General features: G+C 30.3%; 1 protein-coding gene across 1 annotated transcript in view; it reads right to left on the bottom strand.

Annotated features, from left to right (window-relative positions):
• Positions 1–13689, bottom strand: part of EPHA6 (EPH receptor A6) — a 952571-nt gene that overhangs the window by 362788 nt on the left and 576094 nt on the right. Inside the window, exon 6 of the mRNA XM_011927614.1 lies at positions 356–480. Within this exon, the coding sequence (XP_011783004.1) occupies positions 356–480 (125 nt within the window). The remainder of the gene's footprint in view (positions 1–355; positions 481–13689) is intronic.

The following is a 13689-nucleotide window of genomic DNA, read 5'->3' as shown; positions in this document are numbered from 1 at the left end:
TTAAAACTTCTTCCCAACTGAATTTTAGAAACAATATTGTAGTAACCAAACTATAAATTGAATAAATTGAAGAAGTTACTACTTCTTACAATATTATAATACTCTCTAGAGTAGGTCATGACAGAAATGAACATCTTACATTTTCTATTTTAATATGACACAAAACAAGATAAATTAATTAATAAGTTACAAGCAGAATAGTAAGTTAGAGAGGATTCAAAGAAACAGAAGGTATGAGGTTAGGCCAAAGAAGAACAGGGTTTAAAATAAAATAATACAGTATAACGACATGCTTAATATATACATATATATGCGTATATGTGTAGTGTTATAGGAAGCTCCAAATAAGACCTACTTTCTCATAGTACTTGATCTCGTAGTCCAGAATGGCTCCATTGGAAAAAGCAGGTGCTTGCCATGATAGGGCAATGCTATTTTGGGATGCCCAGTCCTTCCTTACCACACCTATCAGGGAAGGTGCTGAAAGGAAAGAAAATAACTAAGAATTAATTGGCAGGAATCATTTTCCATTAACCTTTCTTTAATATTTTCTCTTCCAAGGAAAATAAAATTCTTGTTGAAGAGGACACCATTTATTTAAGGCAGATTAATAAGATAGCCTTAGGATATGCTCTATTCAATCCAAATAAGGCATTAAATATATTGAGGAACACTCTCAGGGAACACAGGAAAAACTCAGATATTCCAAGAATAAGGGCCAGAACTCAACACCTTTGGTATTATTAGGGGAAGATATTTTTCTTTAAAATGGTTTTGGTCTTCAGCTATAACATGAAATACTATACACTTGGCTCTTTTGTTTTATCAAATATTAATCTACTGTAGGAAAAAACAAACTCTGAAATTGCAAGATCATTTATTGGCTTCTCCCTTTCCTGTAGACATTTTAAGGCTTCATAAAAGTTTATATTATAATCTTTACAATTGCAATAAATGATTGTTTATGAAAGTGAGGATTATTTCTTTTGCATAGTTTCTGTGACACTGAATAAAATTAAAATATTTAACTTTAGAAGTTACTTTCAGAATCATGTCTTTTTAGTTTCCTATATATTATAATTCTAAATTAATCTGTTAAGCTTCCAATATATAACTAAAATATATATCTCTCAGATTCTTCTCTTTACACCTTTTAGAAAATACTTTTTAAGTATTCTAATTTAAAAAAAAACAGCAGTGTTTGACATAGAAGTCAACAATCATTCAGAAAAAATAAAATCCAAATTAAAACACATAGATATGCCATTTCTCACATAACAGATCGGCAAAAAAAAAAAAATACAAAATTTGGTAAGACACTCTGTCAGCTAGGCTATAGGATACAACAGTTTACCACATTGTTGGTGGTAATGCAAAATGATATAACTCTTATGAAGGAAAGCTTAAAGATTTAAAGCAAAAATTATGTATTTATTTACACTTTGGCTTTTTGGAATCTCTCTCAGAGATACACTGCACAACACAAAGTGACATATTTACGATACTATTCTTGGAGATTTATTTCTAAAGGTTGTAACAATCTAAATGCCCATCAATAAGGGAGTGGTTGAAAAACTATGCTACATCCTCTAGAGAATTATGAAGTTGTAAAAAGGAATTATGGCTATCTATAAGCACTAGAATAGAGTTATTTCAGAATATATTTTTAACTGAAGAAAGTAAGGTGAAGAAAAATGTATAAAAACGATGTAAGGATAAACCTAAGAATAACAAATAATTATAATGGTTGCCCTTAAGGGGTGAAAGGCAATAGGATAAACACTACAAGGTTAGAAACTGGACATCTGTGAATATATACTTGCCTTGCAAATTTACTTCGTAAAGTAAAAATCTTATAAGTGATTAAAAATAATTTTAAGAACAATTTTGAAAAATTAACAGAATCACAAAATGAAGAATACTGTACAGAAATGAAGACATAGCCTCCAAGAGGGAACTGTTAAACATAGCTTTAAACACATTGATTTAACAAAAATATCAATGGGATGTGCTTTAATAATTAAATAAGAAAAACTACTTTCTTATTTAACAATTATTAAACTGTTTTAATAATGATATTGTTGATGATATTAGTATTGGTATAATAATTTTGAAGCTGTTATATATACATATTAAAGTATAAATCAAATGAGCAATTATGTTGTTATTGAGAACTAGATTTTTTCCTCCTGTGGGAGAAAAAATAGAAAAAATGTCAGCTATATTAAGGTAAATAAAAACTCCAAGTTAGAAGTTACATTATGAACTCATTATATCTTTCCAATTCATTTTCAGAAATCTACTTAAATGTACCAATCACAGGTGAGAATTAGATTTGAAAAATTGATTCTGTCATACTTTCAATTTCTAAGAAAGTCTTAAGTATTAAAAGTTTGGCATTTTATTTCTGAAGGTTGCTTTTTTGTTCTAAGGATAAAGTATTTTCTTAAATTTGTAAGAATGACAAGTTTGGTTTTTCTAAGGAAATAAGGTCTTTAGAAACTATATTTAAAATTCTTTCTGGCTGTTAATGGGAACATTATATTTGGACTAGAATATGTTCTTAAAACGAGAGATAATTACAGAAGTCACTAGGAAATAAAAGTTTGTCATGTGAGCTAAAACAGAAATAATGTGGTATGTAAGAAAAAGCACTCAGATATTTCACTGTTTAAAATAAGCCCTAACTATAGACTGTAGAGACACAACAAGACTACTTAAAAAAACAAGACCCAACTATGTACTGTTTACAAGAAACTCATTTCACTGTAAAGACACAAATAGACTGAAAGTGAAGTAATGGAAAAAGACATTCCATGCAAATGCAAGCCAAAAATAAGCAATAATAGCTACACTTGGCCGGGCGCGATGGCTCAAGCCTGTAATCCCAGCACTTTGGGAGGCCGAGACGGGCGGATCACGAGGTCAGAAGATTGAGACCATCCTGGCTAACACGGTGAAACCCTGTCTCTACTAAAAAATACAAAAAAATCTAGCTGGGTGAGGTGGCAGGCGCCTGTAGTCCCAGCTACTCGGGAGGCTGAGGCAGGAGAATGATGTAAACCCCGGAGGTGGAGCTTGCAGTGAGCTGAGATCCGGCCACTGCACTCCAGCCCGGGAGACAGAGCGAGACTCCGTCTCAAAAAAAATAAATAAATAAAATAAAAATAATAGCTACACTTGCATCAGGTAAAATAGACTTTATGTCAGAAACTTTAAAGAGACATTTATATAATGATAAAAGAATCAAGTCAGCAAGAGGATGTAACAACTGTAAATATATATGCACGCAACACTGTAGCAACCAGATATATAAAGCAAATATTAGATCTAAAGAGAAAGATAGACCCCATTACAATAGCAGTTGGGGACTTCAACACCCTACTCTCAGCATTAGACAGCTTATCTAGACAGAAAATCAAAAAAGTAATATTGGATTTAAATAGCATTGTAGACCAAATGGACCTAACTAATAGTTGCATAACATTTCATCCAACAGCTGCAGAATAAACATTCTTCTCATACACATGGAACATTCTCCAGGATAGACCACATGTTAGGTCACAAAACAAGTCTCAACAAGTTTATAACAATTGAAATAATATCAAGTGTCTTTTCTGATCACAATAGAATAAAACTAGAAATCAGTAAGATGAACCTCAAAAAATACACAAACATGTGGAAATTAAACAACATGCTTCTGAGTTACCAAATAAACAAATCAGGAAAGAAATCAAAAAGAGAAAGAACACCCAAATAAATAAAACCAGAAACAAAAAGAAGACATTATAACTGATACCACAAGAATACAAAGGATCATTAGAGACTGTTATAAACCACAAAATGCCAACAAATTCAAAACCTAGGGGAAATGAACACATTCTTCAACACATACAAACTACCAAGGTTGAACAGTGAAGAAACAGAAAATCTGAACAGACCAATAATGAGTAACGTGATAGAACCAGTAATAAAAAGTCTCCCACTAGAGAAAAGACCAGGAACAATGGCTTCACTGGTGAATTGTACCACCCTGTTAAAGAAGAACTAATACCAATTCTTAACTATCATATCAACAGAATGAAGGACAAAAATATAATTATCTCAACAGATGCAAAAAAATATTTGATAAAAATCAACATCTCTTCATTATATAGACTTTCTACAAATTAGGTATAGAAGGAATGTATCTCAACACAATAAAGGCCACATATGACAAATACACAGCCAACATCACACTGAATGGGGAAAAGTTGAAAGATTTTCCTTTAAGAACTGAAATAATACAAGGATGTTTACTTTTGCCACTCTTTTATTTATTTTAGAACTGCAATTCCTAGCCAGAACAGTTAAGCAAGAGAAAGAAAGAGAAGGTGATCAAACTGGAAAGGAGGAAGTAAAATTCTCCATAATTGAGGATGACATGATCTTATATACAGAAAAACGTAAAGACTCTAGCAAAAAACTCTTAGAATTAATAAACAAATTCAGAAAAGTTGCAGGATACAAAATCAACGTACAAAAATCAGTAGCATTTCTATACAACAGTCATTAATGTGCTGAAAAAAATCAACAAAGCAATCCCATTTAAAATAGCTGCAACAATAAATAAATACAGTATCTAGGAATACATTTAACCAAGGTGATGAAAAATCTCTATAATAAAAACTATAAAACAGTGATGAAACAGTGTTTCATATAGTTTTAAATACTATAGTTCATATAGTTTTAAAAACTATAAAACAGTGTTTAAGAGGAAACAAATAGATGTAAAGACATGGATTCAAATATTTAGTATTGTTAAATTACTGTCCCACCCAAAGAAATCTAGATTCCATACCTCCCCTATCAAAATAATAATTACATTCTTACAGAAATAGAAAAAACAAATCCTAAAATGTATATGGAAACAAAGAAGATCCAAAATAACTGAAGTAGTTTTGAGAGAAAAACAAAACAAAACAAAAAGCTGGAGGCATCACATTGCCTGACTTTAAAATATATAACAAAGATACAGTAACCAAAGCAGCATGGTTCTGTCATAGAAACACATTTAAAAACCAATGTGACGGAATAGAGAGTACAGAAATAAGCCTATGCATTTGTAGCCAGTTGATTTTTGGCAAAGATGCCAAAAACATACATTCCTTTCCTCAATATGTTTTTGGCAACTTTTCAATAAATGGTGCTGAGAAAACTGTACATCTACATGCAGAAAATGAAACTAGATACCTATCTCTCACTATATGCAAAAATCAGTGTAAATGGCTTAAGGACTTAAATGTAACACTCAAAAATATAAAACTGCTTGAGGAAAACACTAGGGGAATGCCTCAGGACATTAGTCCAGGTAATCATTTTATGAAGAGGTCTCAAAAGCATAGGTAACAAAAACAAAAGCAAAAATAGACAAATGAGATTGTATCAAACTAAAAGCTTCTGCATAGCAAAGAAAACAATCAACAGAGTCAACAAACACCTGTAGAACAAGAGAAGATATTTGCAAACTACTAATCATTCAATAATGGATTAATATCAAGACTGTACAAGGAACTCAAAACACTCAACAACAAAAAAACAAATAATCCTATTTAACAATGGGCAAACGATCTAAGTATACATTTCTGAAAAGAAGACATACAAACAACTAATAGATATATAAAAAATGCTCACCATCACTAATCACCAGGAAAATGTAAACCAAAATTACAGTGAACTATCATCTCACTCCATTTGGATAGCTATTATCAAAAAGAAAACAAATAACCAGTGCTGGTAAGGATACAGAAAAAATGGAACTCATCCACTGCCAGAGGGAATGTAAATTAGTGCAGTCATTATGAAAAATAGTATAGAGGCTTTTCAAAAACTAACAATAGAACTATCATATGATCCAGATATCCTGCTACTGGGTATATACCAAGAGGAAATGAAATTAGTATGTTGAAGATATCCCCCCCAACTCTAAGCCCCCCACATCATGTTTACTGCAGCAGTATTCACCATAGCCAAGATATGGAAGCAATAAAAGTTTCCATCAACAGATGAATAAATAATGAAAATGTGTAATATACACACAATGGAATACTATTCCACTGTTAAAAAGAAGAAATTTCTGTAATTTATGGCAACATGGATGAGCCTGGAGGCCATTATGTTAAATGAAATATGTAAGTCACAGAAAGATAAGTACTGCATGTTCTTACTCATCTGTGAAAGCTAAAATATTTGATCTTATTTAGAGCATAGAATAATGGTTACTAGAGGCTGGGAAGGGGAGGGAAGTGGATAAAGAAAAGTTAGCTAAGCAATACCAAATGACAGCTAGGTAAGAGGAATAACTTCTAGTGTTCTACAGTACTGTAGGTGACTATAGCTAATAAGCTATTGCATATTTTTAAATAGCTAGAAGATTTTGAATGTTTCAAACAAAAAAATAAATGTGTGACGGGATGTATATGTTAATTACCTTGATTTCATCATTACACAGTGTATTCATGTATCAAAATATTACACTGCACCCTAAAAATATATACCACTTTTATGCATTAATTAAAAATAAAAAAAGAACTTATGAGCTTTAGGCCAAAATATTATACTTTTATGTTGACAAGGAATAAAATGAATGGAAAAAGTGTATGTATTTAGTAAATTCATTCTCACTATTACATTAAACAAAGAGACTACTATTGGGTAACCAAAGAACACAATTTAGTGATTCAAAAGAAAACAGAAGTTTTTGAGATATGTTCTTTATGTTGCAACCATATACACTATTTTTGGCATAACAAATGAAGAATATTTAAATGAAAATATTATTACATAAAGTTGTATCCAATTCAACTTCGGTAATTAAATCTCAATCAATTCATTAAAAAAGGAACAGAAAAAGTGCTCACATAATTTACCATATAAATTAAGACACATTTGCTCTTAATAAACCACCTTTAATAAATTTGTCCCTGTTGGAAGCTCCATTAACGTTCTTCAATTATAGTGTAATAACGTATTACATCATGCTTTATGGATAAATTATAACTTTGAAGGGAAATCATACAAATTAGAAGTTGATTGAAACATATCAATTCATTACAATTTTTGAAAATGTCATCTTCATGTATACAATCTTATGGTTAATTTTCAGTTTAATGTACAATGTCTAAAGCAATATTACCAGTGATTTACATTTTGCTTCTTAATGATTTAGCACTCAAGGTCAGCACTATAATCCTTGCAAAACTTAAAAGAAATTCAATTACAGCCACAGCATAAAAGAATGACTATTGCGAAAAATATAGGTACTATTTTTCTATTTACAGTTCTCCAGTGGGCAATTAATAGTACACCTACATCACCTAAATTTGATGAGTTCCATCCTATACTTTTATAAAACAATAATAAATAAAAATGGATTTCAGGGTCCAAATATGCTAAACCCTAAAATCTCTTTGCTTTTGCACCGTCCTTTCATATGTTAATATACATATTTTACATAGCTATAAAATGTACATAATTTTACATAATTCTATTTATTTTTAACAATGCATACTAAATTCAATTCCGTATTTTGAAATAGTATCTGTCGTTATTATTTTAATTGCTAAAATACTCCATTCTGTATACTTAATGAAATCATTCCTCTAATATTGAAATTTCCAATACTTTCCTATTAGAGTTTTCACATTTCATGCACAAACTTTTTATTTTGTTAAATTTTTATTAAGAAAACTGCTTCATATAACTTGGATATTCTGAGACATACTATGCAAGAACTGAATCAATATATATTAAGCTCACACTTTAAATGGTTAATGAATTGGAGGAGAGGAGAGAAACAATTTACAGGTCAATATACACCCCCAAATGTTGGATTTTCTGTGTTCACAGTGGCCAACGGTATATAGAATTTTATTTTAAAATGAGGCTTCCCTATATGAAAGCTAAATAGTTAGTTTTGAATATACTTAATGATTTTTTTCTTAATAATTCAGGATTATATAACATTTGAGTCTGACATATGGTGGTAACACTCTTGAACTAATGAATACAAAGCAGAAAATCTAGCATATACATTTATTTTCCATATGAGGAAAACTGATTTTAGGACACAGAAGAGCAACTATTGATTTTTAACTCTGATGCTAAAAAGTCAGGGGAAAAAAAGCAGGAAAATAAAATCTAGAGTTTGTCAGATCAGAGGCTGATGGAATAACTTGAAGGCTTAAGCAATATTCCCTGAGTAAGAATTATGTATTCAGGATAGTTTTCAGCAGAATTTTATTTCTGATATACATTTTTATTTAAGTCTTCAAAATCTTAGCTTTGACCTTCAAGAAAAAGATTGTTGAACAGACTGCTGAAATGGTTTTAAATATGAACCTTTTTGATGACTACATTTCCAATAGGTTTCCAAACACTATGTAACAAAAATTTGAAGAAAAAAAAATATACAGCAGAATAAGTTAACAGAGGTCTCATTCACAATTAGATGAATATTATTTTTTTATGCTTACGTGGAGATACCGGAAGGAATCATAAATTAGTCTCGTTAGCTATTTTGCACTCAAGACAATATTTTTATTAAATATTTATTTTATAGCATGTATATTTATCTTATTTCAATCTCATAAATTAATGGAATGGAAATTGTCTTTGTTTTAAAGATAAGAATTTTAAATATCACAAGAGTTGAGCAATTGTTTAATGAAGAGATGTGAAGGTAAATTTTAATATTAAATCAAAGTGCTAAGAATTGAAAAATCACATTTTTTACTACATTTTCTCCTAAAATGAATTCCAATTTAGTGTAATAAGTTCAAAATTAGAATCTATGCTCAAAATTAAAGCAAGAAATAAAATAATGTCACAAATATCTTTGTTGCCTTTGAAAATGCTATTTTTAAATTTTCCTAATACTATTATTCAAATTTACACTATGGATAAATACAAATATGCATTATTTTGAAAATTTAATACTTATGGGTTTAAAGTTATGTTTCTAAAACTGTATTAAATAATGCTAATTCTCAGTCATCTATAAGCATTCTAGATCTATTAAGGTTTACCTATGGGGGTGTGCACATGTGCACGCCCTCACTGTGTGTACATGCATGCTTATGTGAGAAAGTGAGATAGACAAAGAGTGAGAGCACACTCCTATACACATGCTGTGACAATGAAAATCTTAATAGTGAATGCTACACAAGAGAATCTTAGTATGAAGATAGACCTTATAAGTCATTTAATATATTTTTTCCAGCAATCCAGAAAATCCCTTGACACTCTTTGATAACTTATTATCCATTTCTTGCTCCAGCATTAATGAGTATCTTATACCACAAAGCTATCCATTCCTTTTCGTAAACCTCTAGTTGTTTGAAAAGACGTCATATGGAATCACTGTCTTCCTGTAACTTCCAACTAGGTCCTAGGTTCTAACTTTCAGTATAAATAGAATTAACTCTTTCACCTTCCTTCATCTATCATCCTCTTTTCTTCTCTCTCCTTTTTTTCTCTTCTTTCTATGCCCCTGCCTTCCTTCTTTACTCTTTTCTTTCTTCATTTACTTTTTAAAATGCTTTTTATTGCCTTATTTCTTTACATTTTTCTTTTATTTTCTTCCTTGTGCCTCTTTTAGGACAGGGCTGTGTGTGTGTAGGTGTGTTTTAATGGAAATATATATATTATATATTACATATATTATATATTATATATAATATATTATATATTATATAATATATATTATATATATTATAATATTATAATATTATAATATATATTATATATATAAAACAATGAAATGTCAATAAAGAATAATACTAAAACAAAATAAATAATACAGACTAGAGAGTACAAACCAGAACAAACTTTTAACACTATATAATTTTTTCCTTTCTCTTTACTAATGAACTAATGGGTATAACTGCAAAGCAAAAACACAGGACAGTGTTTCTTTCTGTGTATGCTCAGGAAGGAAACAGTATAATCAAACACGACAATTTTACCTGTTAAATTCTGTAGATGTGATACATGTTTATCACGTTAATTGACATTTTTTGAAACCTGAGAACATGATTCAAAATACTTCTGACCTATATTTTGTTTTGGAAATGTTCCTTAAATGTTTTGTGCTTTCGATATCACAATAGTTCCTAAGAATATCTGTCTCATGTGCTTTTGTTTTTATGTTTTTTTCTTGTAATCAGAATTTAATGGTAATATACGTTGTTACCTATTTCCTGCATGTGGTTGAAACCCTAGTTATGAGTTTGAAATATACATGTGAGACTTATATGCAGCCCGTTACTACTTTATGTTCTTCCTTTTTTTCTTTCTGAATTTGAAAATAACATTGTAGTATGTTAAACCAATAAAACTGTAATAAAATGAATAATAGCTCTGACATATCATATCTTAATTCCCAGAATCTGTGAAAATTTTTTTTTTATGGCAAAGAGGCTTTGCAGTTTTTATTAAGAATTCTGAGGTGGGGAATTAGCCTGGATTATCTGGTGTGCCCAAAGTAAGCACAAATGACCTTAAGTAAGAAAGGTATGTGGTAGTTTTATTTTTAATTTTTTGAAGAATCTCCATACAGCTTTCCATAATGGCTGTATTAATTTACATTCCCACCAATAGTGTATAAGAGTTCCTCCTTTTCTATATCCTTGCAATCATTTGTTACTTTTTGTCTTTTTCATAAGAGCCGTTCTAACTTGGGTGAGGTAATACCTCATTGTGGTTTAGATTTGCATTTACCTGATGATTAATGATATTTAGTATTTTTTTCATATATAGGTTGGCTATTTGTATGTCTTCTCTTCAGAAATATCTATTCAGATACTTTGCCCATTTAACAATTGGATTATTTCGGTCATTATTACTACATTGTTGAGTTGAGCTCCTTATATATTTTGTGTATTAATCTCTTTCATACTCACAGTTTACAAACATTTTCTCCATTACTGCAGGTTTTTTCTACATTCTGTTGATTATTTCCTTTGCTGCGCAGAGCTTTTTAGTTTGACATAATCCCATTTGTCTAGTTTTGTTTTTGTTGCTGGGATTTTGCAGTTTTATCCAAAAATTCCTTTCCTAGACCAATGTCTTGAAGTCTTTTCTCTATGTTCTCTTCTAGTAGGTTTATAGTTTCACATCTTACATTAATGTCTTTAATCCATTTCAAGTTGACTTTATTAAGTGGTGAGAGACACGGATCTAGTTTCATTCTGCTGCATGTGGATATTTTGTTTTCCCAGCAGTGTCATATATTGAAGAGATTGACCTTTCTCCAGTCTTTGTTCTTGGTGTCTTTTTTGAAAATCAGTTGGCTGGAAATAGATGGAGATATTTCCAGCAATTCCAGTACTGGGTAAATAGCCAAAGGAAATGAAATTCATATGTTACAAATTTATGTACCCTGATGTTCATTGCAATACTATTCACAATTGCAAAGAGATTGAATCAACCTATGCATCAATAAATGAAGATACAAATTAATGGTCTATATACACAATGATACAATACTCACTGATAGAAATAACAAAATCCTGTCATTTGTGACAACATGCATGGACCCAGATATTATGTTAAGTGAAAGGACAAATGCCGTAAGATCTCATTCACGTTTGTAATCTAAAAAAGTTGATGTCTTAGAATTAGAGAGTAGAACAATGATTACCAGAGTCTGGAGAGGGTAGTTGGGAGCAAAATGGGGAGAGGTTGGTCAATGAGTGTAAAATTACTTGTTCACTCTTCCTACTTCCTTCTGCCATGCCAGTGAGATGCTGGTAGCTTGACAAGACATTAGTGGAAGAATTGTGAAAATATTTGCACAGAAAACTCTCACTATCTGTATCGACCAGAGTGAAAATTCACTGTATTAATGATGAATCAAAATGCCACAGCACTGTCAGCACTTAATTACAGAGAGTAAGACCGGACAAGTTATCTTTAAGGTTGTCAGGATAATCTGTGTCTTAATTTCTCTTTGATAAGTCTTATGACTGTGATTTAACATGTTCACTGTTAAGCTTGTCTTTAGCTGCTGTTTTCAGTAATTTACACCACACACATCTACTATTATTTAGTTCCAGAGGCATTTGAAAAACTGCTTATATGACAGATTCTGTAAAATTCAGTTTCTTTGAAATATGAGGAAAAAAGTATCCTCAAATTGCACCACTCTGAGATTCTTCTGACCTTATTATTACTTGTCATGTTTCAGTAAAAAGAATATATGTTGTACCAGTACTTTCTAGGAATTTAACATAGGCTATTTTTCCAAATCTCAGAAAGTTGGCCTGGCCATAAAGAAAAATCAATCATTTGGCCTACCTCATCTGAACATTAAACAAATTCATCATTCATAACATCTGTTTATATTAAAATCAAGAACATTGGTTTCTAGTAATTCTTCCAGGCAGAAGTATTATTATTTGATCTGTACAATTATACAAATTACATATGACAATTTTAAAATAGGTTTTAAATGTAGCAATATCCTAGTTATATTTGAATATGGTTTATAACTTCTGGACCTCAGCTGATTTCTGATTTCTTCAACAAAAAGTTTGCATCATGTTCCAGGTACAGGAAAAAAAAAGAGCTAATTGAAAAGCTATTTTAAAGGTAAAAAATTATATTAAAATAATCAGACAAGTCATTAATAAGTAGATGACTAAAATCATTTTAACTAATATTATGGAAAGGAAGCAGCCAAGTAATGAAGCTTATAGAGACATAAATCTTTAAAATATTTTAGTATGAGTGGAATAAGCTTTACATGGAAATTTTATCGTTGTATTTTGTAAAAAGTTTAGAAACACATCAATACATTTTAAAAAGTATGTATATATAGGCATACAAAAATAAGCATAATATGTAAAGTGTCAAAAACAAGTTACGAAACAGTATGTATGACATGATTCCATTTTTTTTGTAAATAGCAAATACTCCCAAATCCTATATGTGATGCCATATATATCCAGACACACACATATACACATGCATATTATGAAAGTAGAATGTAAAAAAGTACAAAAATCATAATTATAATAATGATAATAGTAATGCCAGAAAATAAGGTTATTTCAAAATGATGAGAGTTTGAACATACAGTATTAATTTAAAAAATAAAATACATTATGCTGTGATTCTGTTGTATAACATTAAAAGCTACCTTGGGTTCGTTTCTTGGATTTTCAATATTTCCCATTGTTTAACAGTTTCATTTAAAAAATTGTTTGGATTGGGAAACAAAAGCAAAAATATTCTGAATGATTTGATTGTTGGTTGAAAATGCCCCAGTATCAATTACTTTTTCACTAATTCTAAGCCCTTTCTCATCACCCTTGTAGGTCCTCCATCTCATGAACTGTAATCTCCTTTTCCTACCTTGATCAGTAAAATTCTACTGGGTGAAATTTTGCCGGGTTCCATAGATTTTGTAGGATATCACAGCTTACCCTAGGTTTCTATATAATGTTTTCTAATCACTCCAGCTGTAAAATCTTTTTAAAATGTGCATTTTTTTTTTATCTCTATTGCTTTTTGGGAGTGGAAGCTATACACATAATATGTATATATGTGTGTGTATGAATAACTATTATTTATAATGTATAAAAATAGTTTAAAGGGAAAATAATTTATTCACACACACTATATATATATGAAATTCCTTCTGTGATA

Source organism: Colobus angolensis, unplaced genomic scaffold (assembly GCF_000951035.1).
Source record: "Colobus angolensis palliatus isolate OR3802 unplaced genomic scaffold, Cang.pa_1.0 Scaffold73, whole genome shotgun sequence".
NCBI classification, from domain to species: domain Eukaryota; kingdom Metazoa; phylum Chordata; class Mammalia; order Primates; family Cercopithecidae; genus Colobus; species Colobus angolensis.
This window is presented reverse-complemented; position numbering and strand designations above follow the sequence as displayed.